Source organism: Felis catus, chromosome E3 (assembly GCF_018350175.1).
Source record: "Felis catus isolate Fca126 chromosome E3, F.catus_Fca126_mat1.0, whole genome shotgun sequence".
NCBI lineage: Eukaryota > Metazoa > Chordata > Mammalia > Carnivora > Felidae > Felis > Felis catus.
In genome coordinates, this window is record NC_058383.1 from 10987125 (window position 1) to 11013938 (window position 26814).

A 26814-nucleotide genomic window follows, 5' to 3' on the forward strand; every position below is an offset into this window, starting at 1 on the left:
TGGTGGGTGCTTGTGTTAGTACTGGCAACATGGCGCCTAAATACTCTCGCATGGCAACCTTTTCGCATTAAAATATTTTGAAATTTATCTTACAAGCTTTTAATATCGATGAAGTAAACCTTTTCAATTTGGGCTTGAATTTGAAGCTCCCTGAACTTATGTGTCTTTTAACACAAAAGTGGTTGCTCCCACATTATAATGTGGGAAATACCACGATAATTAGGACGCCAGCGTTCTCTCTGTGGGGCCTGGTTAGAAGATAGAGGCAAACATTTAGAGCTCTATTTGGTATTTTTCCTGCAGAGAAGTAGGTAATTTTGATCCTTTGTGGAAAGGATTTCGAGGTCAAGAATAACATTTTCTCATGATCTTCGCAAAAGAAATTACAGGTTTTTTTGTAGCAAAGAGCGGAGAAGACCACGGGAGATACGGGCAAGTTCGTAGCTGATCTTTTGATTTTGTTCCACGTGTCACATAATACAAAACACCCCAAAAGTGATTATGAAATGGGATAGTCTTTTACTAGAATGTGTGGTAATATATTTTATTATCACAAATAATTAAATCCATCTCTGCATTTGTTCACATGTATAGGTTGAACGTCATTATTTCTGGCTGGAGAGAAAGAAATGAGATACCACTTTTTAATATGTTCCAATCTGTTCCCTCATTTGTCTGGTTCGAAAATATTCCCCTAGATTTGTCTTTGTTCTTTTTTTTTTTTGTCTTGAAGGTTAATGAGGTTGCGTTTATAAAATATGTTTATCCTATGAACGCTTTTATGGTCTAAAATAAACTGATTCAAGGGGTTTTGACAACGCTCTTGTGCCCTTTCCCCTTGGCCTCCGTTTCAAAGAGTTTGTAGTAGAGATCAATATAATAGATTGCTGGGATCGTTCATTACCACCCTCCAGCTCTCAGGTTTTTTTGGTTTTTGGTTTTTTTTGGTTTTTTTTTTTTTTTATTCTCTTTCAGTTTTCATTTTATGTAATTCGGTTAACAGTCAGCTCAAATGATGACTGTAGAAATAGTTAGGTTACATTAGCCTACAGGGACAGTCCTTTTGTTTTTAATGTCATTGCTTAATGTTTTTAAAGAAATGTTAACATGACGCATTTAAAATGCTTAGACACTTGGGTGCCTGGCTGGCTTAGTTCTTAGAGCTTGCCACCCTTGATCTGAGGGGTCATGAGTTTGAGCCCCGTGAGGGGCATAGAGATTACTTAAAAATTAAGATAAAATGGTTTGACACTATTCATAGGTGAAACGAATGTCTTTTGTTTTACCTTATACCAACTAGCATCAAAATATACTTAGGTTTCTAAAACTGGGAGTTGAAAAAGATGGGGTGGTTTTTTTCAGTATGTTTTCCCAAATGTGTCTTTGTAGGTTGAATTTAATTAGTTGATAGTCTTTTATAGCCTCTTGACCATTTTTATAGCCATTTGACCACTAATCCTTGTAGTAATTAAATAAGCCCAGATGACACGGGCTAGTTTTATTTTACTAGTAGTTTGTAACTTTGAAATCTTTTATGGTAGGTTTCCTTTTGTTCTGGATTTGAACGAGGGTTTCTACAGTGGCAGTTAGCACCTGGAAGTTATAGTGTCGTAAATCGTTCATCTGATCACATTTCCCTAAAGTAGCATCCCCTAAACATAGCATCTTGGTCTTTCCCAGCTCATGAATGGGTCCTGATGTGACTTGATCTGGTATTGGTGACATTGGTGACTTTTTCTCCTATTGGATAAAATAATCAGTAAATGATTTCAGGTTACTGGAATATTGGTTGGCATTAGAGGAAGAACCCAGAGTGCACGAACCAGGGGGACAGCGTCTGATTATGCTCTCTGCTGCTGTGATGGGACCGACATACAAGTATTTTAGGCTTCGGTCAAATTTCCCCTTGCACGTTAAATGTACATACCAAGGACATAAAAGTTACATGTGGCTGTCCCAGGCAACGTCGTATGTTTGGCCAGATTTGGGTTTCTTGTTGCCTTTGCGAGAGTAACGCGTTAGTCTGCTGGTGTGAGTTCCGGTTGGAATGTGATCTCGGCTGCTTTGGCGAGTGCTGTGACATGGTCACTTAGCTTTCCCTGAGCCGGTATCTTGAACTGTCAGGCGACAGTGAGAAAGACCTAAAAGGGGACCTGTCTTACCTGCGTGGCATCTTTTGGTGACGGCCTTTAACACAGTGGCTGTTTCTCCTCTACCCCATATTTAGTTTCCAGTATGGATTTCTCAGAGTGAGGTTTTTAGTAATTTATGGATGAGCTTTGAGCATAACTCTTAGTACTGTGCCACGTGACATTTTCAGGGGCTAGAGAAAAGATGACGTTGACAGCTCTTACTTTATTCCGATGTCCTTAATTCACGTACTAGCTGAAGTCCTAGCAGAGTTGAGCTGCAGACCTGTCCGTGAAGAGGTTGGCATGAACTCACGCTACAAACGTCTACAAACATCTTAAGTAGTCCACGTTCCGTACTGAAATCTCTGATTGCTCATTTCTGCTAGGTTTTGTCTTCACTCAGTCAGTATTATCTGTTTCACAGATAACGTAGCTGCCCTGTTTCATTAATTCTGTAAGTTTTGTGTTTGTTCAAAGTGTTCGCCGTGTAGTATCCGCCCTCCCTGTTTATGCATGCCTGGATTTTGTGTAAGCTGGAGCATTTTTCTCTTCAAGCTATATATTTCCTCCCCTTTTTCTTATGTATTTGTATAATTGTAGGTATCTGTGTCTATCAAAATCTTTTTCTTGAAAGGCTTCAAAGAAACTGTAATCCTAGGAACCAAGAGGAGTTAGGGGAGAAGGGAGATTTATGAGGATGTGATTTGAAGAGAGCAAACGAAAGAAAATGAAGTAAGGCCAAGGAAAGTGAGGAATGTTCACCTGAGCACATCACCCAAGCGTAGGGAACCTGCAGGTGTGCCTGGGAAGGAATAGGCCGAGAGGGACCCTACTGATGGCTGCTGCTACGCGCGCGTGTAAAGCCCCCTCCCCCCATCCTTTTGAATGTTGAGTATTGAACAGACGGTGGCCCTAACTCACTTAGACTGTTCCTCCAGTGATGACGGTTTTCTTTTTCAAGATGATGATTACTCTCCACCTACCAAGAGACCAAAGAGCAGCGAGCCGCCCCAGCCACCAGTCACGGAGCCTGCCAATGCTGGGAAGCGGAAAGTGAGGGAGTTCAACTTCGGTAGGTTCTGGGTCAAATACAGGCCCCTTTGCTCTCTGTCCTTCCAAATGCTTTCTGTTCCTGATCAGAGTTCTAGCCTTTCTTTTGGGGGGGAAAGGGGGTTGCTTTAAAATGTATAGTTAAAACATTGAACGTCTCCATTTTTTAAATAGCATTTTAGTATTTTAATTTGTCATAGTCCTAAATACCGGATTTAAATTGAATTTATATAGATAGTAGTAAGTTTACATGGCACTCTAGTTTAGGTTGCAACTGTACGTAGATACTTATTTCCACACAACTTAGACATGTTTTAGAAGGTTTCCTGAACGACCTTGGAGCCCTCCCTCTTTTCTGCCTCCACCGCACAGTGTTTAATTGGACTGGTCTTTTCTGTCCTGCTTTTCGGAAATTATCAGGCTAAAAAGAGGTATTCAGTAAGAAGTGTTTCAAAAATAAACTGTAAACCATCTCTTAAAATCTCTTATTGGACCAATTCTAAGAACCACAAAAAAGGGAAAAGTTCTTAAGAAAGCAGTAAAATTATATAGATGCAGTTGGATTATTAGCAATTAGGACTGGAGTTACCTGGCCACCTCATTCGGTGCATTGTGTGATGCTGGATTTCAGGGTTGTGAGTTCGAGTCCCACATTGGCCGTAGAGATTATGTAATAAAAAATTAGGGGAGGTGCTTGGGTGGCTCAGTGAGTTAAGTGTTCAACTTCGGCTCAGGTCATGATCTCGCGGTTTGTGGGTTTGAGTCCCACGTCGGGCTCTATGCTGATAGTTCAGAGCCTGGAGCCTCCTTCAGATTCGGTGTCTCCCCCGCTCTCTGCCCCTCCCCCGCACTCTGTCTCTATGTCTGTCTCTGTCTCTCTCAAAATAAATAAATAAACGTTGGGGGAAAAATTAGAAAAAAATTAATTTGAATGTATGATGTAGAAAATAAGTCATTAGGTGTTGGGTCATCTCAACACAGCAGTGCCCCCAACGGGGATTCCTCATTGAGATGTAACTGTGACTCCCAATTTTTCAGAGAAGTGGAATGCTCGAATTACTGATCTCCGTAAACAAGTGGAAGAGTTGTTTGAAAGAAAATATGGTAAGTCTGAACTGAAAAATTCTTGAGTAGTTTGTTGAAAAGCATTTTAATAATGGGGTTACTTTTCAACCAGTCAGTGTACGAAAGGCCGCTTCTCCCAGTGAAGTGTGCCTTACTTGCATATGTGTCCGTCGCAAGGTCATGGGTAGGGTCCGTCCAGATGTTATAGACCTTGTCACTAGGAAGCCTAGGGAAAGTTTTGTTTCTGTGGTTATCAGTTAGCATTTCCTGTAATCCTTCTGCTTGCGCTTTTGGGAGTTCACATACATATTTGTTGCACCCTGGACAGCTAATTGAAGATAAAATTCTTCAGTCATAGTCTTTCTTAATCCACTGTGTTAATAAGTCCAGTATTCAACTAGATGTCCTTATTTGCTCTGCTATTGATGCATAATTGTTTAAGTTAGGTCTCACATTCTCCTCTTCTTTTCGTATTCTATCCTCCATCTATCTTTAGGGACCAACCAGTGTTATTACTGGTAGGCATATATTAAATTCTCACCTAAAAATAGCAACCATCGCTGGGGAGTATCAGCTGTTTCGCTGTGTTTTTATTTGGAGGATTCTTTACTTTGCAGTTCACTGACAGTCTTTAAATGGGTCAATATATTGAATTTTTTAACTTGAAAATCCTATTTTTAAGGTGCTCTCCGGTATCACTGAATTGCTTTGGGTGAATTTCTTACATGATAAACTACACTGACATTATTGACTTTACTAAACTTGAAATCATAGCTCCTGTACCCTTTTCATGGATGACAGCTGACCTGTCAGCGAAGATTTAGAATGAGAGGAAATTCAGTAGCAAATTCAGTCACTTGCCCTTAATGCATTCACTTATTTCCTCCAGGTTCTCTTAGTAGTTCTCCCTCTCCAGAAGCCGTAGCTTTTTGCCTGTGGTTTTAATCGATCCACTTCAGAGCAGAGACTCCCCTAATTCGTTCTACATTAAGCACTGTCCCGTGCTGCTAAGGTCCCGGGCCCTGGGACAGAAGGCTTGGCCGTTCCCCTTCATCCTCTCCGAGCCTTGCTGTCCTTCCTCTCCTGTGAAACGGTCAGGAGAGCGTAGATGTGCTGGGAAGATGTGAGGAGACAGACAGCATAGTGGGTGTAAAGAGCTTCCTGTAAGTGGTGTGTAAGTACACAGAAGGTGCTCGCTGTTTATAGCTGTGTTATTATAGACTTAATGCAGTCCTGTTTCGAGGAAGAAGAATTTACTGTCATAACAGTTTTATAAATCTCACAAAGAGAAGCACAAATTATGTTTTTGCTTTTGTTGTGATGGTGATTCATTTCGTTAGTTCGCATATGAGAAAATAATGCTTGCCAACCATTATGAGACGAGAGGCACGGTATTCACATTTTACAATTTGAAACCGTTTTAATGGTAATCGCCCCAAGGAAAGATATTTTCCTTGTTCTGTGGGAACGGATTTTCGGGTGCACGGTGTAAACAAAGGATATTAACCGTGACTCCGTATTAACGTGTACCATGGTGAATGTGAAACTCAAGTACAAGTATTAATGTTCAGCAAACAGACGAATTTCACATAAATTACTAGGAAAAAAGAGCAGCTGTTCTGCTGAGGGGGATTCCCGCGGGAGGAGAAGGAAGAAAGGGAGTGCACAGAAGTCATTTTCCTTTGGGGACTCGGAGCCTTTTCGCCGCGTCCTTAGCGGCTCTGCTGTTCTTACGGCGCACACTCGCTAGAAGACTTTTTCTGTGACTCTGCTGTGTTCGTGAACGAAGTAGAAGCCTTTGTGAGAACAGCGATGCGTGTCTGCTCTGCACTCATAGGACACTTGGCGTTTGACTCCGTATCAAAAGGTTTAGCTGTGGGGCGCCTGGGTGGCTCAGTCGGTTAAGCGTCTGACTTTGGCTCAGGTCATGATCTCACGGTCCGTGAGTTTGAGCCCCGCGTCAGGCTCTGTGCTGACAGCTCAGAGCCTGGAGCCTGTTTCCGATTCTGTGTCTCCCTCTCTCTCTGCCCCTCCCCTGCTCATGCTCTGTCTCTCTTTGTCTCAGAAATAAATAAACGTTAAAAAAAAATTAAAAAAAAAAAAAAAAGGTTTAGCTGTGAAAGTTTTAATACTGTCGACCAATGTGCCTGTGTTGTGGATGAGCTCACCTGATGCTTTTCTAAATCTTTTTATTCTGGAAATTTCCAAACAAAAAGAATGTAAATGATGTTAAGACCCTCTAAGTATCCACCACCCAGATTCAAGTATTTTCCTTGTCCGCTCTCTCCTGTCCCATCTCTTTCTGATGCAAGCCTGGTTTAATATTTTAAACCTGCGGTGTCCCGGACATCATGTCATTTTAGCTCTAACAAGTCTATATTTCAAAATGGGGAATTGAGGGGGTGCCTGGCTGGCTCATTCAGTAGAGCGCGCCATTCTTGATCTTGGGATCGTGAGTTCGAGCCCCACCTTGGTCGTAAAGCTTACTTGAAAAAAAAATTTCAAAATGGGGAGTTGGGTGAGAGGAAAGCATGGTCTTAATATCAGTTCCACCATCACGCCTGGAAACGCTACCCTGCTGTTTAGAAAACCTGATCCTTTGCAGTTTGTTCGATGGAATCACCAAGGTCTTTCTCCTTCTATTTGATTCCTAAGAGTCTCCGTGCTTTTTTGACCTGTAGCTGCTATATTATTTTACCTTTGGATAAATCAATCTTGGCAGAAGCTTTCCAATTAAAAAAATCCTCTGCGTGAGTTATTTCATTAAAAACTCTTTTCTTACACTGATGTTTATTGTTGAAAATTTTTACTGTATGTGTTAGCTGATGTTTACCAACGTGTTTTTGTGGCTCATGGGTGGTTCAGGTTTCAGTAGGACATCTGGCTGCATCTACATGACTCAGAATAATCCACTATTTGATTGCAGATTGGGTTAGAGTACCGGCACCTTTGGTGTTCTTTCTCTTTTAGTTCTTCTGTACTATTTTTCTTGTGATGATTCAGTTACAGTAAGCAGAAGTAAAGATAAAGCTATAAAACGTCCAGAGCAGTACGTGTTCATTTATTCTGTTGTACAATCTGTGGTTGATCCTTGTCATTGAATGATTTTTCCTTTCTCTTTTTATCCTTAAAGCTCAAGCTATAAAAGCCAAAGGTCCTGTGACGATCCCGTACCCTCTTTTCCAGTCACACGTTGAAGATCTTTATGTAGAAGGACTTCCGGAAGGAATTCCTTTTAGGAGACCGTCTACTTACGGAATTCCTCGCCTTGAGAGGATATTACTTGCAAAGGAAAGGATTCGCTTTGTGATTAAGAAGTAAGACTCTGGACTCTCATCTTTGTTCTTTAGTGCATCTTTCTATATTGTTACCAAACATTCATCAATCTCTAGGGCTATATCTTAATTAGATTGAGCTATATATTATTTTATTTACCACTTTTGAATGTGTCTGTGGACAAGATTTTCGTGGTCATGCCCAGAGTTGGCTCTTGGAACATGAATACCTGCCTGTACGTGATTCCCACATAGCCGTCATGTTCTTTTTCCAGTTTGCTGCTAAGTAAAGGAATCACTATAATATAAAAAGTAATGCAGTACCAACCAGTATCAGTAAAACAGTGTCTTGATTTTAGATTTGAATTAAAAAAATTTTTTTTGTAATGTTTATTTCAGAGAGAGAGAGAGAGAGAGAGAGAGAGTGTGAGTTGGGGGCAGGGGATGCAGAGAGAGAAAGGGAGACACAGAATCCAAAGCAGGCTCCAGGCTCCGAGCTATCAGCACAGAGCCCAATGTGGGGCTCAAACTCACGAGCTTTCGAGCTGTGAGATCACGACCTGAGCCCATGTCAGATGCTTAACTAACTGAGCCACCCAGGTGCCCCTAGATCTGAATTTTTAAAAGCATATGTGGAAATGCATGTAAGTTATAAAATTAAAAATACGTGAAACCAAAAAAAAAAAAAATTAAAAAATAAAAAAGGGGCGCCTGGGTGGCGCAGTCGGTTAAGCGTTCGACTTCAGCCAGGTCACGATCTCGCGGTCCGTGAGTTCGAGCCCCGCGTCGGGCTCTGGGCTGATGGCTCAGAGCCTGGAGCCTGTTTCCGATTCTGTGTCTCCCTCTCTCTCTGCCCCTCCCCCGTTCATGCTCTGTCTCTCTCTGTCCCAAAAATAAATAAACGTTGAAAAAAAAAATTAAAAAAATTAAAAAAAAAAAAAAATACGTGAAACCATGGAAGAATCGAAAAAAAGCCTAAGGTAGCAGAATGCTATAAATTCCCTAAGGCCTGGCATAAAGGGTCCAATAAGGAACTCTTATAAAAGCGTCAGTGCAGCAGTTGTGATTGGGAACGTAAATGCTTGCGTTTAAAACTGGCAGCGACATGACACACTCATAGTTTCCGCTGGGATTCTGTTAAGATTAAAGTGAAAGGTTTACAAAACTGAGGACATTTGCAACAGATTTCAGCCAATGAAGAAAGATGGAAACTTCCTGTTACATCCATGAAGCAAGTACTACATGTATTTATAAAGGGGAACGGTTGGAGAATAGTTTTTCGGAAATTATAAAATATAACTGCTACAATATAAGTTTTCACTTAAAAGGCTGGATGCTGGTTAGTCCTGTAAATTGTAAAAGTTGTATGTATGAGACATGAAAATGTTGAGTCTTTATCTAGTGACATCCGACTTAGAAGTATCAAAAATGAATGACCGTTATTTTCCGAGCCTGTAAAAATTACAGAGCGGGCTAAGCATGAGACAAAGAAAGCTATATACCTTGCCACACCTCATGATGTCCTAGTGCCCTAAGGATAAGGGAAAAAAAATCACAAGGTTTTAGAGAATAAGACCAGGTTATTCGTAAAGAATGAACCGTCACAGTGATGGTAAGCTTGCTTTACGCAGTAATGGATATTAACGCTGTCAAGCCATTCTCCCTGTTTTCTAAGTGCAAATGATGGGAGCCAGCCAAACTTGCCAAGCATTTGTGAAAGGAAAGAGAGACTTTTTGACATGGGAGAGGTGGGGTAGCAGTTAGGATCTGCAGCAGTAAGGGACAGAAATCCCTAAGTCAGTCAACCTGATACAGTTAACGATGCTTCTCTCGCCTCATGAGGAGGTCAGAGGTAGGATGGTTAAAAGTGGTACTTGGAGCTCTCACCAGATTCTTCCTTCCTTGGGCTGATCGTTTCCTTAGAGCAGCCGTGAACGGGATGCAGTAATCTAGGCCTGACAGCCAGGCAGTGTATGGGGAAGAGACAGTAACTACCTGTGTTTCTCTTGGAAGGTGGCCTTATTTTCTCTGGTTGGAATTCTGTCAAGTACTTATTCTTCAACCAGGTACAGGCATGAGAAAGAAGCTGTTATGGGTTTAGACCAAGAGGTACTCCTGCCCCAGGGAGGGCCGCTGGGTTCGCTTCTTTTGGAAGACTTGGCTTTCATTTTAAGTCCTTCTGTTGGAAGTGAGTCTTTTTGAATTTGTGTGCATATTATAACTGATTTTGAAACTTTTTCCTGACGTAGCTTGAACTATAAACGGTAAAGTGAATAAAAGGAGTGGGATAATAGTATTGTTGGTAGACGTGTCCAGCTTCCTTACATTGGGAACACTGGTACTGTTGAAAAAGTGTCAGAGATGACAACCAAGCATGCTGGCCTCTCGGTGTGCAGTGAGGGGATGACCGCTTTTGAGATTTAACGAAGGATGGAAAAGACCCAAGAGGCACCGCAAGATAATAAGTGAGCTGTCCTCCTCAGAGAGGAACTTGTTGCTAACCGTTAGTTTTCCTTCAAGTACATTGTAGTTTCAAGATGCAGTAGACTCCAGAAATTGAATTATAAACCACATGGCGGCCCTGTAAACGCTACAGCCCTGACCCTGGCCAAGCACCATAAACAGGCGTCCCCTTCCCCCTGGATGTTGATACATAGAGAAGTTTGAAGTTTTAAGAACCCTTTTGTACTGTCATTTTATTGGGTTGTTTCTAACGTTAGAGGTTTTGAATCTGTGTTTAAGTAACACTATTTAAAGAACACAGGCAAATTATTTTATTAGGTATTGCTCTCATTTGCTAACCTTAAAGTGTACAGAACTATGTTTGGATGTTTAATGTTAATGCAGGCTTATCACGGGATGCTCTATGCTGCCCGCATCCTGTTTCGAGTCCGTTCAGTATATTCCTTCATGGCAGGCCATCCTCCACATTTGGAAGGGACTTCTTAAATAAGCCTTTCCCTAACGGTTACTGTGGTTAGTCTTGATATATGTAAAGTCTTTTGTTTATTTAGAAGGATATTTCTATAGAGTTTAGCAGATGTTTTGTTTATAGGTCACTAATGTTATTTAAATATTATATATGCACTATTGACTCTGTCCTGTACTACTTTGCAGCATTTCTGAGATGGTTGTTAAAATAGGCGTGGTCCTGCTGATACCTGAGCCAGTTCCCAATCCCCCCACTAGCAACACTAGACTTTCGACCATTACATCAAAATGGAATGATTGCATATATAAGTTGGATTATGGGAATTCTGTGATCTAGAAATTATTTCCTGGGAGGTTTTTGTAATTACCAAAAAGAAAACCAAACCCCAAAAAACTTATAATCCGTCTCGCAAATGTTAGTACTAAAATATATTTAGTATCCTTATAACCAATTTATAGATACGTTGAACTGAGTGAGTCTTGAATATAATGTAAAATTAAAGGATCTCACTTAAAGTTTTTATGTTCGCTTCTTTTGGTGGTAACGCTTTTTATAAGATCCCTTTGGGTCGTGAAGTGAATGAAAGACACATGGTCCAAGAAGCACCTTATGAAACAATTTGCAATTTCCATTTTGTTTTGTTACTCTCTGGAAATCTCCGGAAATTAAGGTTTAATTGTGCTCAAGAGCCCAGATTGTCTCTTCTTTTTAAAACTGGCCTTCACGACTGAATATCAAATAAGTGCTAGTAGTTACTGTTTTTGCCAAATATTGCCTGGTAAATACTTAGTACTTTTTCCTCACCTTTCAGACATGAACTTCTGAACTCAACACGTGAAGACTTACAGCTTGATAAACCCGCTTCAGGAGGTAGGTCTCCAGTCTTGTTTCAACCCGTGTGTCAGATCAGGGCGCCCGGCTGGCTCGGTCAGTGGAGCCTGACACTCTTGATCTCCGGGTCTTGAGTTCAAGCCCCACGTTGGGTGTGGAGATTACATTTTTTAAAAAACCGTGTCAACTCAGAACATTATATACAAGAAATACACAGTATCAAAATACTGCTCTCTGCTCCCTAGAAGAATCCCCTCATTTTGTTCCTAACGATCTGTTATAAATAAGGGCAGACACCCCACACCAGGTAGACCAAAGGAGCAGTGCCTGGTCTACTTGCGAGATGTGAACATGTTACCTGGCACGGTGTTCCGGACGGTGTGTCGTTGCCCAGGTCTGTGTTGGTCGACTGAAGCCTCACTCGTCACCATACACGTCTCATGAAAGGGTTTACTTCTTAGAGTGCAGGGCCACAGGTATCGTCACTGAAGTTGGCGAGCCGTGTTTCGGGGGCAGTACAAGCGTAGTTGGTCCTCTTCCTTTGGCTCTGGAGGGCCAGGGGGTGGGGATGTAAAACCGCAAGTCCCGTCACTCCCAGCTGATGGAACGGAAAGATTGCATCCTGTTTTTAGTCTTATCCCATCCCTACACGTATCGTCGTGCAGCTCACCTGTAGGCTGTTCTGGAGTGAGCGGAACTCGGATGTTTCCTAGTTGTGTTCATGACCCTCGAGAGTACCTGTGTAAAATTACTCTTCAGTGATTCATTTCCATTTTTTCATTGTTTGAGTTGTTCTCACTCTTTTTATTCAGTGTCAGCACTGTTTTTAAGAAACACTTTCTGAGATCTCAGAAATAATCTTCGAACAGGGAGGCCTGGCTGGCTTAGTCCGTGGGGCAAGCAGCTCTTGAACTCAGGGTTGTGAGTTCGAGCCCCACATTGGGTACGGAGCCTACTTGAAATAAAATTAACAAGTTAAAAAAAGAAACTCTTCGAACAGAGTAGTAGTACTGCCTAAGTTATAACCATAATACTTAGTTAACCCGGCTTAGTGATTCCATCAGTCTGAGGACACTTGTGTATCTGTTCCTCTTACAGTGAAGGAAGAGTGGTATGCCAGAATCACTAAATTACGAAAGATGGTAGACCAGCTTTTCTGCAAAAAATTTGGTAAGTCTCATTTTCCCCGTGACTAAACTGTATTACTGAATACGTTTTCCCAGTTTTGCTTTAAGAAAGTAAAACAGTGAATGTGACTCCCCTCTACTTTTTCTTAATTGGTGAATAGCGTACATTAATCATAAAAAGGTTTCAGCACAGGGGAGGGGACCGTGCGCCGAAAGCCCCGGGAGCTCTTTCCGGGGCGGGGGGACTCCTGCACGTGGGGAGCTGATACAGTGCAGGGGATCTCGCAGCCTTGAAGTCCTTTTTCAGTGGATCCTGAGCAGCACTTGCTGTGACTCTTCGTAGGAAAGGAGGCCTTCGGTCACAGTCTGTCACCGAGGGGCTGGGTATCAGAAACCGCGGAGTGACCCACACCGTTTTCAGCTTGTTTCCCGGCCTTGCTGGCTTGCATCCCGAAACGCTGGCCCTTGGGTTGATTTGTCACGGGTGGCATCTTTGGTTCCCTAGGATTGCTCTCCCCTGCTCTGTCCCGCCTCTCAGCGGCCTTCAGTGGCTGTGTTTCTTCCTTTTCTTTTGTTAACCGATTTAAACTATTTATATGGATAGTTTCGAACCTTGTTGACTATCTTCCTGTCTCAGTGGCCGCTGTCCTTTTCACTCATGATGATACCTCCCCTTAGTTCAGTGTTCACATCTTGGAGAGCTGCCTGGCAGCTGAGTCCTGAGCCCCCCTTCTCTTTTCCTGCTTTGCTTTCTCTACAGGTAATCCCTCTCTGTCTCGGGGTCTTACACATTGTAGATTGTCTATACCCTGGTGGCTTCCGCATTAAGCTTCTAGCCCTGGAAACTCCATCTAACACCAGACACCTTTATTTTTATCTGCCTGTTTGATATCTCTGCAGAGATCACACATCCTAATCAGAGCCTTTGATATGCCCCCTCCCCCATAATATGTTCCTTTCCCCCATCCTGTCCCTCCATTGTCCGGGCCAAACCCCTAGGAGTGACCCTGGATTTCTTGATGGTTACAGGCCTCCTGCTGACTGTACCTTCAGCCCACCCCAGATCCATACCCTCTCTTTCTCGGCTGATGTCCCTCACTGCTGGGAAAGCCAGGGCCGCCAAGCAGCTAGATTTTAATCTCCTCGCAAACAAAAAATGGAGGCCTGTCCCTTCCCTGTTTTCCATTCGGTGGCCTTCCTTTGTTCTTGGAATAAGCTTCTCAGTCCCTGGTCATGGCCACCCCCTCCCCACCCCGTCTTCTGATGTCGCCTCATGGTACTGGCCCACTTGCTCACTTCCTACCAGCCGTAATGACCATCTCCCTGTCCTTTATTTTTCCAAGGTCACATCCTCCTGGGGAGGGTTGCACTGCTGCTACCTCAGATCTTTCCGTGCCTCTCCGTTTCAGTGTGGCCGCTCTGGTGGGGTCTTTGCTGGGTCACCTGTCTGCCATACCCCACACCTTGTCGTGTTTTCTCTCCGCACAGCACCTAGTGGTTGTCTTTTGCCTCCCGCTACCACACGCTAGGTAATGACAGCCAGGACCCCCGTGTCTCATCTGCTGGAACTGTGCGTGGTGCTGGAGCACAGATTTCTGGGTGGACGGGTCGGTCTCACTGAAGTGTGGCTAGAGCCATGAGAAATCACCGAGCCTCTCGGTCATGTAGTGCACGTTGGACTCCCTGACAAGACCCGCAGACGTGCGGGAGGACCCGGCTGGCCTGCACTGGGGAGACCGCAGCGGGGGGAGGGCGGGGGTGGCTGGCACAGGCCTCAGGACGGCGGCGGTTCTCGCTGTGCTGTGGAAGAATCCCTTTGAGTTTTACCACAAAAAAGCCGAGACTCCTGGGTGAGGATTCTCGTTTGCCCCGCGGGTTCCGAGAGGGGCTCCTGGCACCGGGTCTTAAAGGACCCAATAAACCAGCCTGTAGGTGCAGCTCAGATGGCAGCTACAAACTTGGGTCCCTGAGTAGTGTCATGTGCAGGATCCATATACTTGCTGTTTGCCTGAGAATTGAAGGCGTTGTGGAAGTCCGGATTTTAAGTTTTTCCTCCTCATCCGTGTTCTGGACTACGCAGTATGAATACAGGACCTCAGTGACATGTTCTCTCCTCTTAGAAATCAGCTGGTTGGAAATCAGCTAATGAGCTAGAAACTAAGGAATCTTAACCACTTTAAAAATTGGTATATTTCTGGGGCACCTGGGTGGCTCAGTCAGTTAAGCATCTGATTTTGGCTCAGATCATGGTCTCATCGTCCTTGGGTTCCAGCCCCGCGTCGGGCTCTGTGCTGACAGCTCGGAGCCTGGAGCCTGCTTCAGTTTCTGTGTCTCCTCTCTCTCTGCCTCTCCCCTGCTCACACTCTGTCTCTCAAAAATAAATAAAACGTCAAAAAAATTTTTTTTAATAAAAAAAAAAATCAGTGTATTTCCAAGGCATTTAGTAAAATGAATCAGGTGAAGAACATTGTTCATCATTAGAGAAGCTATCATAGTGTCAGTATAGTTCACGAGTATCTGCACAAACAGGCTTAAATTTTGCCCTGGTGTGTGCTTCTGGAAGTTGAGCTTGGGAAAGCAGTCGGCCAAACCTCTTAGCACCACTGATGCTGACCAAGCAAGCCTCGTGGAAGGAGGAGGCTGTTGACGAGCCCATGTACTCCCGTGAACAGTGGCCGGTGGAAAATATTTTGGCATTGTGTCAGACCTAAGAAAATAGGTAAGAGCTTATGTGTTGTCGTAGTATAAACAGTAAAAGTCTAGCTGTTTTTGTTTTTGCTCTCGGCCTTCGGTGAGTCTGGGACTGTAGCTACTTTAGAGAGATTTGCTGCTTTCTTTAAGGTTCCTGAAGGGAAAAGAGGAAAGCTTACATTTTCCAGAAGTATCAAGCATCCTAAGTCTTGAAAGTTTCCCTGCCCCAGCAGCATAATCAGTTTTAGGCATTTGGCATCCATGAACGCCCAGGCTGCAGGTGCCGACAACCCAGCGGGGCAGGAGGCAGTGCCCGTCCCCCGGATGAGGGAAGATTCACCGCAGAGCAACACATGAACGTTTCATATGCAAGAAGGTGTTGAGTGGCCTGTGGGAAAGGGGGCAACAGGCAGACAGGCGGATTGTTCTTTTCTGTAGGGGAAGCCTCACTGATGACCAGCCAGTGCAACTGCCCTTCTTCCCCTTTCCCCCAAACTTCTGCTCTTCCTGGCTCCACTCCAGCAGTTGATTCTTTTTTATTTCATAGGAAGTTTGTTAGAATTATGATTATATTCTTTTTCTTCTTTTTCTTTTTTCGCTAATGTGTTTCACCAAATAATTATTATTGTTTTACACATCACATTATAGATCTCTCCCAGGTGCGGTGTGAAAGACTTTACCATGTTTCTTAAAGGAATGTTTCTTTTAACAGTCATGATTTTTGTTACACTGCGTGTGGTTTTTCAAATATACGTGCTTTGCTTTTATATCAAAGAGGTCTAAGGGCACCTGGGTGGCTCGGTCAGTTAAGTGTCCGACTTTGGATCAGGTTATGATCTCACGGTTTGTGAGTTCAAGCCCCACATCAGGCTCTGTGCTGACAGCATGGAGCCTGCTTCACACCCTTCTACCTCCCTCTCTCTGCCCCTCCCCAGCTTGCATGCACGTGCTCTCTCTCTCATTCTCTCTCTCTCTCAAAAATAAATACTTAAAAAAAGAGAGAGAGAGAGAGCCTATACTTGAGCCCTTCTGATTTGGTGCTAATGAAACAAGGAAGGAGAAGACCCTTTTTTTAGAGCTCTGTTCAGATGTGTTTTCAGAGCAGAGATTAGAAATTTCATTTTATATTTTAAAATTACAATTCTATACCTATTCAAAAGTAGAAAAACTGTGCGTTGCGTTCCTATATACCTATTTTTCAGATTCATTGATCGTTGAGATTTTTCCACACTGCTCATCTTTTTTAAAATTTTTTTTTCAACGTTTATTTATTTTTTTGGGGACAGAGAGAGACAGAGCATGAACGGGGGAGGGGCAGAGAGAGAGGGAGACACAGAATGGGAAACAGGCTCCAGGCTCTGAGCCATCAGCCCAGAGCCTGACGCGGGGCTCGAACTCACGGACCGCGAGATCGTGACCTGAGCTGAAGTCGGACGCCCAACCGACTGAGCCACCCAGGCGCCCCAAAAATAAAATATTTTTTTTAATTTTTTTTTCAACGTTTATTTATTTTTGGGACAGAGACAGACAGAGCATGAACGGGGGAGGGTCAGAGAGAGAGGGAGACACAGAATCGGAAACAGGCTCCAGGCTCTGAGCCATCAGCCCAGAGCCTGACGCGGGGCTCGAACTCACGGACCGTGAGATCGTGACCTGGTTGAAGTCGGACGCTTAACCGACTGCGCCACCCAGGCGCCCCACACTGCTCATCTTTGCCTGTCTTTCCTTTGTAAGAATATTATAAAGCAAGTCCCAGGCCCTGTGCCATTCATGTTGTGTTCCGTGTGCCTCCATGAGTGGTGCTTTCATTTTCTTAACACAGCCACGGTGTCACTGTCACACCTGACACAACTAGCCATTCTTTGTACCCACTCCTGTCCAGCCCTTTTTCGAATTCCCTCATTCACCCGGAAAGTACCTTTAAAAGTCTTTGTTGAATCTGGATCTAAGCAAGATTCGTGCATTAGCTTTGGTTGATAACGCTTCTTTTAATGTAAACCAATCTCTGCTTACTGTTTTTATTTCCCATTCCATGAATTCTTTGTGGAAGTTATTTCCTTTTAGAATGCCACACTCGTGTGGTTTAAGGGGTAAAGGACATCGGTCTCATGGTTGCAGTACAAGTAAAAGTATAGGCTAAAATAAAATCACTTTGTGTGAGGGAGCCAGTGAATGGATTAGCACCTGCACAAAGCATGAAGTAGCAAAAGCCTCCCTCTAAATATTGGGAAAAGTAGTATTTGAGTTACATTCTTTGTCCTCTGTGGTAGTATTCTTATCCTTTTATTTCTCAATATTGACAGTTGGTTTATGAGCCCGTGGCACTATGTACGTTGTCTTAGATTCAGGGGAGTCAACTCTACCAAAAGTGACCTCGTGATCACGGGCCACTTACAGCTTACATGTGCTGACTTGGGTCTGTTCCAGCATTTCTTGGGTGTGTTTCCAGACCTTTCAAAAAGTTGACCCGTACCTTGCTTAGGATTGTACTCCAGTGTGATTTCAACAGAAACTTAGTCTCCCGCGTTGTGTTTTCCTGTGTAAAGCGGAAGCGCTGGGGAGCACGGAGGCCAAGGCCGTACCTTACCAGAAGTTCGAAGCACATCCTAATGACCTCTACGTGGAAGGACTGCCCGAAAACATTCCTTTCAGAAGTCCCTCGTGGTACGGAATCCCAAGGCTGGAGAAAATCATTCAAGTGGGCAATCGAATTAAGTTTGTTATCAAAAGGTAAGATAATGATCTCCAGAAACAAATGTAGTGCTGTCCTTAAGAAAAGATGTATAAATTTGATGAAAGCGGGTCTTCTGTTCCTCTCTCGGTTGCACTTACTCTCCGTATTAAAACTTCAGGTGTGTTCGTGTAGATTCATTGCTTGTGCAGGTGTTTATTTAGTACCAGGCACCAGAGAGACAAAACCGGGCCCAGCAGGAAGCCTGTCCTCGGGAGGCTTATTTTAGAGACACATGCAATAAGGTGTTACTAGGTGCTGTGGGGGAGGAGGTCAGGGTGGCGGGGAGGTCGGACAGTTGTGCACGAACAGCAGTGGAAAGGGGGCTTCAAATGAAGGAGACAGTAAAAGTAGAGAAGGGAAGTGTCACGTAACCGCACCATTCTGGGTGGACGTGGTGGTGCCTTGTGGGTGTGGCATGGTAAGCCAGGCCGACGTGGGCGCGCGGATGAAGGCCTTCTGTCCTACACTGTCAGCGGAGTCATTGAAAGGTTTTAAAGCCAGTTCCACTTAAAATAATTTGGAGGGGTTCCTGCGGGAGGCTCAGTCAATATAGCGTGCAGCTCTTGATCTTAGACTTGCGAGTTCAAGCCCAGCGTTGGGTGTAGAGCTTCCTGTAAAAATAAAAATGGTGAGGGCACATGGGTGGCTCAGTTGGTTAAGCATCTGACTTCAACTCAGGTCATGATCTCTCGGCTTGTGGATTTGAGCCACGCATCCGGCTCTGAGCTGTCAGCACAGAGCCTGCTTCGGATCCTCTGTCTCTCTCTGCCCTTCCCCCAGTCATGTTTGCTCCAACACACACACTCTTGTGTTTCCCTCTCTCTCAAAAATAAATATACATTTAAATAAAATTACTGTAAATAAAAATAATAATTTGGATTTGCATTTTAAAAGGATTCTTCTGGCTTGATTTTGAAGGTAGCAGAATGGATGATTGGGAGGCGGGGAGAGGATACAGAAGGGCTGTCTTTACTACAGAAGGGTGCGATAGGGGTAGAATCCATAGGTCTGGCTTACTCTCTGGGGCCCGTGCATTTGTCTACGTGATCACTGGGTCGCACCGTGTCGGGGAGAGGGATCTTTAGGACAACACACATAGGTATTTCGAGCTTTATTAGGAGGGCGTTCCTCTGAGGTTTTAGAAACGGCAGGTTGAACTGTTTGGGGCCAAAAGCCAACTGTTTTTGCAAGGTTGAGTACCTAATGCCTTTGAAGACACACAGGTTGTAAACCTGAAGCTGTGCAAATTGCTGTTTTCAAAATGATCGCGTCCTCAGAACGATTTTTCCCCCACTGGAAATGAAGGCGGGATGATCCATGTTGGACATCGTTGGCAGTGCACAGCCGCGTGGGGAGGGCCTTCAGGGTGTTCCCGCGCTCCCGTTACTAACTTCCGCCGCGTTCTTACAGACCGGAGCTTCTGACTCACAGTACTACTGAAGTCACTCAGCCGAGAACGAATACCCCAGGTAAGATAGTTGTGAATCCCTTGTAAAAACTGGATCAGTGTTTTTTAAGCTTTTTGACGATCTTTTAAAGTGATGTACTTGTCTTCCCCCCCCCCCCCCCCCCAAATCATACGTGGACACTTGACACTCACCCTCCTCTTGATTTATCAGCACAAACACAGGGAGGTCGGCGGTGTGTTTAGATCAGTGGGGTTCAGTAGACGTATAATGTGCCTCACAGATGAAGCCTCGTGTGTCATTTTGAATTTTCTCGTGGCCGGATGTGACGTGTGTCATTCTGGCATTTCTGGTAGCCCGACCCGTGTGGGTAAACACACGACCAGGCGAATCTCTGGCGCATACGTTGCACTGGGAGCGCATCTCACCGCGGCGGCCACATTTCAAGTGCTTGGCTGCCACGTGTGGCCGGTGCGGCCGACCGTGCAGATCCCAGCCTTCGTCTTTATTCGCGCAGCCTGTTGTCCTAACGGCACAGCTGTGATCGCAGCAGCTGCACTGACCCCGTAGCCCAGCAGAACTGTGGGCTCTCCGGCTCAGCTGTGTGAATGGTTTTCTTTTCTCCATTGGAGCTATAAGGCAGCCTTTATTTCTTTGCCATCTTTTTGTTGGCCACTGCATAAGGCCAGGAAAAGTGACCCCAGCTCGCACGTCTTCTACAGTGTTACAAACTTCTGTTGCCAAGAACTAGTGGCCGTTTCTGAACTTGGCCAACTAATTGTTCTGGTAAATATTGCAGTATTTACCATACATGCTGTGGTATACAAGATACCTGTACTAAACTACAGATCCTTCAGGGGCGCCTGGCTGGCTCAGTCGGTGGAGCCTGTGACTCTTGATCTTGGGGTTGTGAGTTCAAGTCCCACTTTGGGTGTGGAGTTTAGTTAAAAATAAAAATATTTTAAAACAATTAATTAATTAAAAAATAAAGGTCAACATACTGATCCCTCAGCTCTGAGAGTACCTGGGGGCAACTGGTGAAGGTCAGCCAGTAAGCCGGCTATGTTGTAAAGTCATTTGTGTTTATAACCACGTGCAAAGGGATTGAGAAATACTGTACAAGGGAAACAGAATTCTCCTGTGCCCCAAATCCTGCGGGGGAAACAGTGTGATCAGTTGAGCATCAAGAATCTACATGACGACCTCCTCAGCATGCTGTTGATTTAGGCAAAGAGACAGTATTGGTAATGACCTGAAGATTGGAGATGACTTAGACTTTTGCTGAGGGAAGTAATGGAAAGAAAGTATTCCCCAGGGTCGAACCGGATTAACGTGGATTAGCGTGAATATGATGGAAGTCTCTGTATGAGTCTTCGTTTCTCCAGGCAGATGTCAATTCAAGGTTGTGATTAACGTGATCACTTTTTTTTTTTTAACGTTTATTTCTTTTTGAGAGACAGAGACAGAGTGCGAGCGGGGGAGGGGCAGAGAGAGAGGGAGACACAGAATCGGAAGCAGGCTCCAGGCTCTGAGCCGTCAGCACAGAGCTCGATGTGGGGCTCGAACTCACGGCCTGCGAGATCATGACCTGAGCTGAAGTCGGACGCTTAACCGACTGAGCCACCCAGGCGCCCCAATGTGATCACTTCTTAATAATTCTGATCGTGACTGCAAACCTGAGGATGTTCGATACGTGCCCGGCACCACAGATTGAGAGGTCCCATTTTTAGCAGTACTTGATCTGTTGTCTTCTGACATAGATAGCCGAAAAGCCCGTCATCGAAAGAAAAATCTCGGTAATCTGAATCATTAATAATACTTGGCCTCCCACCGTTCATAGGTGATCTTGGCAAGAGTTAAAGTTGGCAAATGTCTGCCAGTGAACCAGGCACTAGTCTCTTGCTGGCCCAGCTCAAGTCTCACTGCACGACAGAATTTAGTTCTGCCACTCAAGAGGTCGACTTAATTCTTGGAATGACACACAATTCGGTAAAAGCTGTAGGCTTAAATACGCCGTGGGGACACTCTGCCCTCCGTTTGGTAAAAGATTTGCATAGTGGCACACGTGAGAAAGTCTTGGAGTTAGCCAGGTAACTGAGCTTTGAAGGGGCAGAACAAGAAGGGTCACTTGATTCCCGAAGTAGCTCAGACATCTTCTTGCATTACAATGGCAGGTACCAGCTGTTCTAAGGAGGTGTTGGGTGAGGCAGGAACTGGGTAGGTGAGCAGAAGCCCTTGACCTTGGAGAAGGGGAGTCTGGATGTCTTTGTAGTAATATTTCAAATTTGGTTTGTACCAAATGTACATCCTCCGGCCGAACGGTTGAGGCACACCATAGTAAACCCTTGAGATGCTAGGATTTCGTTTAAAGGAACAGTTTTAAAGTACTTCTACAGTAAGAGTGAACAGTGTGTTGCAAGGTTTTCCGAAACCACCGACCTTTACTAGCATTTCCAGAACTTGCCCAGCATCTCCCACTGCCTTTGTCCGAAGACACAGACCCCTAGACCCCTTCCACGCCGAATGTGATCCTTGCTCTCTGCCTTCCCACCCCTGTCTCTCTCTCTCTCTCTCTCTCTCTCTCTCTCTCTCTCTCTCTCTCTCTCTCTCTCTCTCTCTCCCCTTCCCTCCTTTATTTGTCCAGCCTCTCCCATCACCTAATAGTGCCTCCAAGGCCCTCTCCATCCACAGCTCCAGCAAATAAGCCCTGAGTGTCTGTTCAAGTAAGTGACCTCCTATGTGTCTTCCATAATGGCCCATTTCCCTGTATTTTTATTTACATTTGAAAGGCGATGGTTGTCCTGGCACTTGGCTGGCTCAGTTGGTAGAGGGTGTGACTCTTGAGCCCCAGGTTGGGTGTGGAGCCTACTTAAAATAAACATTAAAAACACAAAAAAAATTTTAAGGGGATGGTTGTCTTGTAAACAGGGGTAAAGAAATAAACCAGATTATAGATGTGTTTAGTGACATCTACCTAATCCCTTTAACGTGTATTCCTACCATTTATTTCTGTGAATAATGAAGTTTTGCTTTCTACGGATTTCTAGCCACACATCCGTTTGATAAAACAAGGATGTCTGCATAGAAAGCAAATGTAATTGAAGCTGTTGTGGTTGAACCTGGCATGGGAAGCCTGGCTCTGTACCAGCTGGTCCTCCTTGACCTGTCAGGATCCTGTGCTGGGTCTCCACGGAGGAGCCACTTGTAAAGCACTCGCCGAGAGCAATCTTGCCGGCACGTTCTTTGTTGACAGTGTGAACCGATACTTGCATTCCATCTTCCTGAAGTTCTGCTATTTGACAGGTGCAGGGAATCCTTTTTCTCCTGAAGACCCAAAGTTTTTGTTTGTAAACGAAATCGAATGAAGAGTGTCACTGGATTGTGCTCCCTAAACTGCCACTGTGTTGTATATGAGATACATCTCGGTCTTTTAAAAAAGAACATCACTGGGGCGCCTGGGTGGCTCGGTCGCGTTAAGCTTCCGACTTCGGCTCAGGTCATGATCTCACGGTTTGTGAGTTCGAGCCCCGCGTCGGGCTCTGTGCTGACAGCTCGGAGCCTGGAGCCTGTTTCAGATTCTGTGTCTCCCTCTCTTTGACCCTCCCCCGTTCATGCTCTGTCTCTCCCTGTCTCAAAAATAAATAAATGTTTAAAAAAAAAAAAATGTAAAAAAGAACATCACTGAGAAGAGTGGCATCCAACCTAGTTGTGCGTCCACACCAAGAAGGAAACATTGTTAATTATGTTTATTTTTGCTTTCTAGTCAAAGAAGATTGGAATGTCAGAATTACCAAGCTACGGAAGCAAGTGGAGGAGATTTTTAATTTGAAATTTGGTAAGTAAAACCCAGTGATTATGTCTTAGTTTAGAAACCTAAATGAAAGGCAGGTTCTGAATGAATGGTAGCACTACAGAACCTACGGAAGGAAGGTCCCAGAAACTGGGTTTTAGTTGATGTCTGCTCCTTACCCTGAGCACCTTACTTTATTTCTCTTGGATTCAGTTGTGTGGTGTGTGGTGGGGAGAAGCTGGGGCGCGGGGGGGATCTCCGCCCCACCGTCTGCACTTCGAGTCCGGCTACCACACACGGGCGGCAAATAAGTCTCGTTTGTTTCAGCTTAGATTTGGTGACAGCTAGCTGTTGACCGCTGTCTTGAGGATTCTGAGGGGATTCAGCAGGAGTGTTTCAGTTGATTGGGTGTGTGTGTGTCATGGAAAAGGAAGTAAGGAGTGGGAGTGACAGCAGCGTCCCTGGGGCCTTCCCATCCGTCATTTTTGTACCTGGTGTGAACGTTCTGTGGCCTGGATCTGGAATCTGCCGCCTCTGCCTCTGATCTAACATGATGAGCTCTGCTTAGGTGCACCGCATACGGCTCTTGTCTTTCAACGGCCACTTGTCTCTTTGGGCATGAAATGGCCCGTAGTTCGTTTCTGCACAGAGCACAGAGATCACTTTGGCTAGAATGTTCTTTTTACAAGTACTTATTTCTTAGGCCCATTCTTCAGTTTTGCACGGTACACTACGCAAAATGCTTCCAATAATTGAGTGGAGGCTCCCCCTTAAAAAGAGATAATGGTGAGCGGAGATTGCTAGGTGGTAGGGAATTTTTGCATAACACATTTGAGAATGCCAGGATGTTAGCTCGACTTCTTGTGATCATTTTGCAGTTTGTACAAATACCAATCATTCTGTTGTACATCTGAAATTAGTATAATGTTATATGTCAAATATACCTTGATAAGATAAGAAGGGTTCTTATTATTTAAAAAGCTTATTATTAAGATTGCAGACAGAAATAAAAGAATGTCTGTAAAATGTTACCTTCCGCACGTTATGTTCTCCTCACCTGCAGCTCAAGCTCTTGGACTCACAGAGGCAGTAAAAGTGCCGTACCCCGTGTTTGAATCAAACCCCGAGTTCCTTTATGTAGAAGGCTTGCCAGAAGGAATTCCCTTCCGAAGCCCTACCTGGTTTGGAATCCCACGACTTGAAAGGATTGTCCGTGGGAGTAATAAAATCAAGTTTGTTGTTAAAAAGTAAGTTCGATTTGCCACTGTAGTCATTCCTGGAATTAAAACAGTAACGTTCTGTTTCTGTTTAAAGTTTTTTCTGGCTACAGGCGACCCCTAAGGCTTTGTGGTCCGTGATGGGTAGACACAGCTCTGAGCTGCGGTCCTGGCATTGGCCGCTGCCTTTGCACATCCCTTAACCTGTACTTGATCTCCGTCATACAAGGAGAATGCTAACACCTGCCTCGCAGGGGTGGTGTTCAGCTTGGGCAGAGACGCTGTGCTGACTCTTGAGCATTCCTAAATGCTGAGTAGAGAGTGAAGAGTCAGATTTTTCTCTGCTCCGTTATTCCTCATTAAGCTTGTGCGCAGCTGAATTCCCACAATTATGTTCCTTACTTACACGTCTGCAGAATTTCCACTGTTGCAGCAACTAAACTGTTGTTAGTGAATTTTCATTTTCAGGAAAGAAGTCATTTACTCTTCATAAAACCAAGTAGCAGATTACCGTGGGAGGGGGGGTAATTAATTCTGTAATACACAGAATTAATTGTGTATTACATGATGATGGCCTTTAGTAACAGAATCTCTGGTCATGATGATGCTTACGGTCTGTGAAGACCAGTGTCGTGTCCTGGCTCTTGTAATGTTTCTTGGTTTTCTTTCTAGACCTGAACTAGTTATCTCCTATTTGCCTCCGGGAATGGCTAGCAAAATAAACACTAAAGGTAAGACATGATATATACTCTTTATTAACCTCAGTGCATTAAAACATTCTTTATCGACATGACCTAAGTCACACAGAATCATTGGCCAGTATCTTTTTGGGGCTTTCGGTTTGTTTGTTTGCTTGCTTCCCACCCCCCCCCACCCCCCGCCCAGGTGTTTTATGTAATGGACCCCTCATAACTACCACCACCCCTTTTTCTTTTTTTAACATTTTGTTGAAAATTTCATGTTTGCATGAAACATGCATGTTTGCATGTTTTGTTGAAAATTTCATTCATGTGTCCACAGCTTTGTTGAGACTCATGTGGAGGATTAAACTTCCAATTGAATCCTTTCGGTTTCCTCCAAAAAATCCAGACTGTATAAATTTTAATACTCTGCTTTCTTTCTTTTTTTTCTTTTAATTTTTCTTTTTTTATGTTTATTTTTGAGAGAGAGAGTGTGAGCAGGGGAGGAGCAGAGAGAGAGAGAGGGACACACAGAATCCAATGCAGGCTTCAGGTTCTGAGCTGTAAGCACACAGCCCGACACGGGGCTCGAACTCACGAATGGTGAGATCGTGACCTGAGCCGAAGTCGGATGCTTAACTGACTGAGCCACCCAGGCGCCTGGGTGTTTGGCGCACTCTGCTTCTGGGTTGTTTTTTGTTTGTTTGTTTGTTTTGGTTTGTTTTGGTTTTTTTACAGTACACAGAAGTAATCGTGTGCTTGTTTTACAGCCTTGCAGTCCCCAAAAAGACCACGAAGCCCTGGGAGTAATTCAAAAGTTCCTGAAATTGAGGTCACTGTGGAAGGTAAGGCCACCCTGGGGTAGGTTTCTGATGATTCTTCAGTTTACAGTTTGTTTTTATGCAAATGAATTTTTACAAAACTGGGCTTAGGTGTGAAGAGCTGCCTCTTGTAAATTTCAGAACTGTTCCTATTCAGAATTTCCCAACGGTCCATGTGGTGTTCTTGGAGCACTTTGTAATCTGCTTGCAGGACGATCCCTAAGAGGCTTTTCTTTCCTCCTAATAAAGTAAAGGGTGCAGAGAGCAATACGTAGGGTTCTTTTCTCCTCTCTTTTTTTTTCCTATTCTTTGCAGTAAAGAGTTGAGGTATGGTTGAAACAGCAGTGCCTTGGATTAAACTCGTTCCTACGTCTTCAAACTAACTCCTTCTCCACTCCCAGGGGGTCTGTGGAGGGACTCATCTTTGCAGGTTCACGGGGTTAGAGTACTTCACCCCGTATAGGTGGCTCTCCGCCTGTTGTCCAGGATGGTTACTACCCTCCGTCTCTGCAATTAACACAGAAAGAAAGGCCCGCTTCAGTAGGATGATTCTTTGTTGTCACATAACCTCAAGTTTTGTGTTAATGGTTTACAGTACTAGGTGATGCCTCAGCCCCCATTTTGTTATCTCGGGGGCACCTGGTAGAGCATGCAGCTGTTGATCCCAGGGCCGTGAGTTCAAGCCCCACGTTGGGCAGGGAGCCTACTTAAAATGCGAGTATAAGTAAGCTCTTGGTTAGGAGTTACAGGTTAGAGAAACAGAGAAATAAAGAGTTAATATGATTGGGTCTATAGAAGTAAGTTTACCAGGTACAGTTTTAAGATTGTATTCTATTGTAACCAACTGTGACTTTACAAAGAGGGAGATGCATGTTTTTCTTACATAAAAGAAATTTTGAATGTAGATTACCCTTTAGTAGCTCAGAAATTAGGAGGCGAGGCTGGCTTCTCGGTTTCCTCTTGTCCCTTCTTTCACGGATACGAGATGACCAGTGGAGCTTCTGGGATTAGGTGTACGTGCAAAGCAAGACACAGAGGAGATACAGTATCAGCCCTGCCTGGA

The 26814-nt window shown here is 44.2% G+C and overlaps 1 protein-coding gene across 7 annotated transcripts in view; it reads left to right on the forward strand.

Moving 5' to 3' along the window:
* The window catches only part of GTF2I (general transcription factor IIi), a 108333-nt gene that overhangs the window by 66719 nt on the left and 14800 nt on the right, over window positions 1-26814 (forward strand). For all 7 annotated transcript variants that reach the window (XM_011290345.4, XM_011290346.4, XM_011290342.4 and 4 more), the window contains 11 exons: window positions 3094-3204; window positions 4221-4286; window positions 7381-7564; window positions 11266-11324; window positions 12384-12455; window positions 17650-17833; window positions 19248-19306; window positions 23007-23078; window positions 24097-24280; window positions 24923-24981; window positions 25701-25775. In XM_011290345.4, the coding sequence (XP_011288647.1) occupies window positions 3094-3204; window positions 4221-4286; window positions 7381-7564; window positions 11266-11324; window positions 12384-12455; window positions 17650-17833; window positions 19248-19306; window positions 23007-23078; window positions 24097-24280; window positions 24923-24981; window positions 25701-25775 (1125 nt within the window). The remainder of the gene's footprint in view (window positions 1-3093; window positions 3205-4220; window positions 4287-7380; window positions 7565-11265; window positions 11325-12383; window positions 12456-17649; window positions 17834-19247; window positions 19307-23006; window positions 23079-24096; window positions 24281-24922; window positions 24982-25700; window positions 25776-26814) is intronic.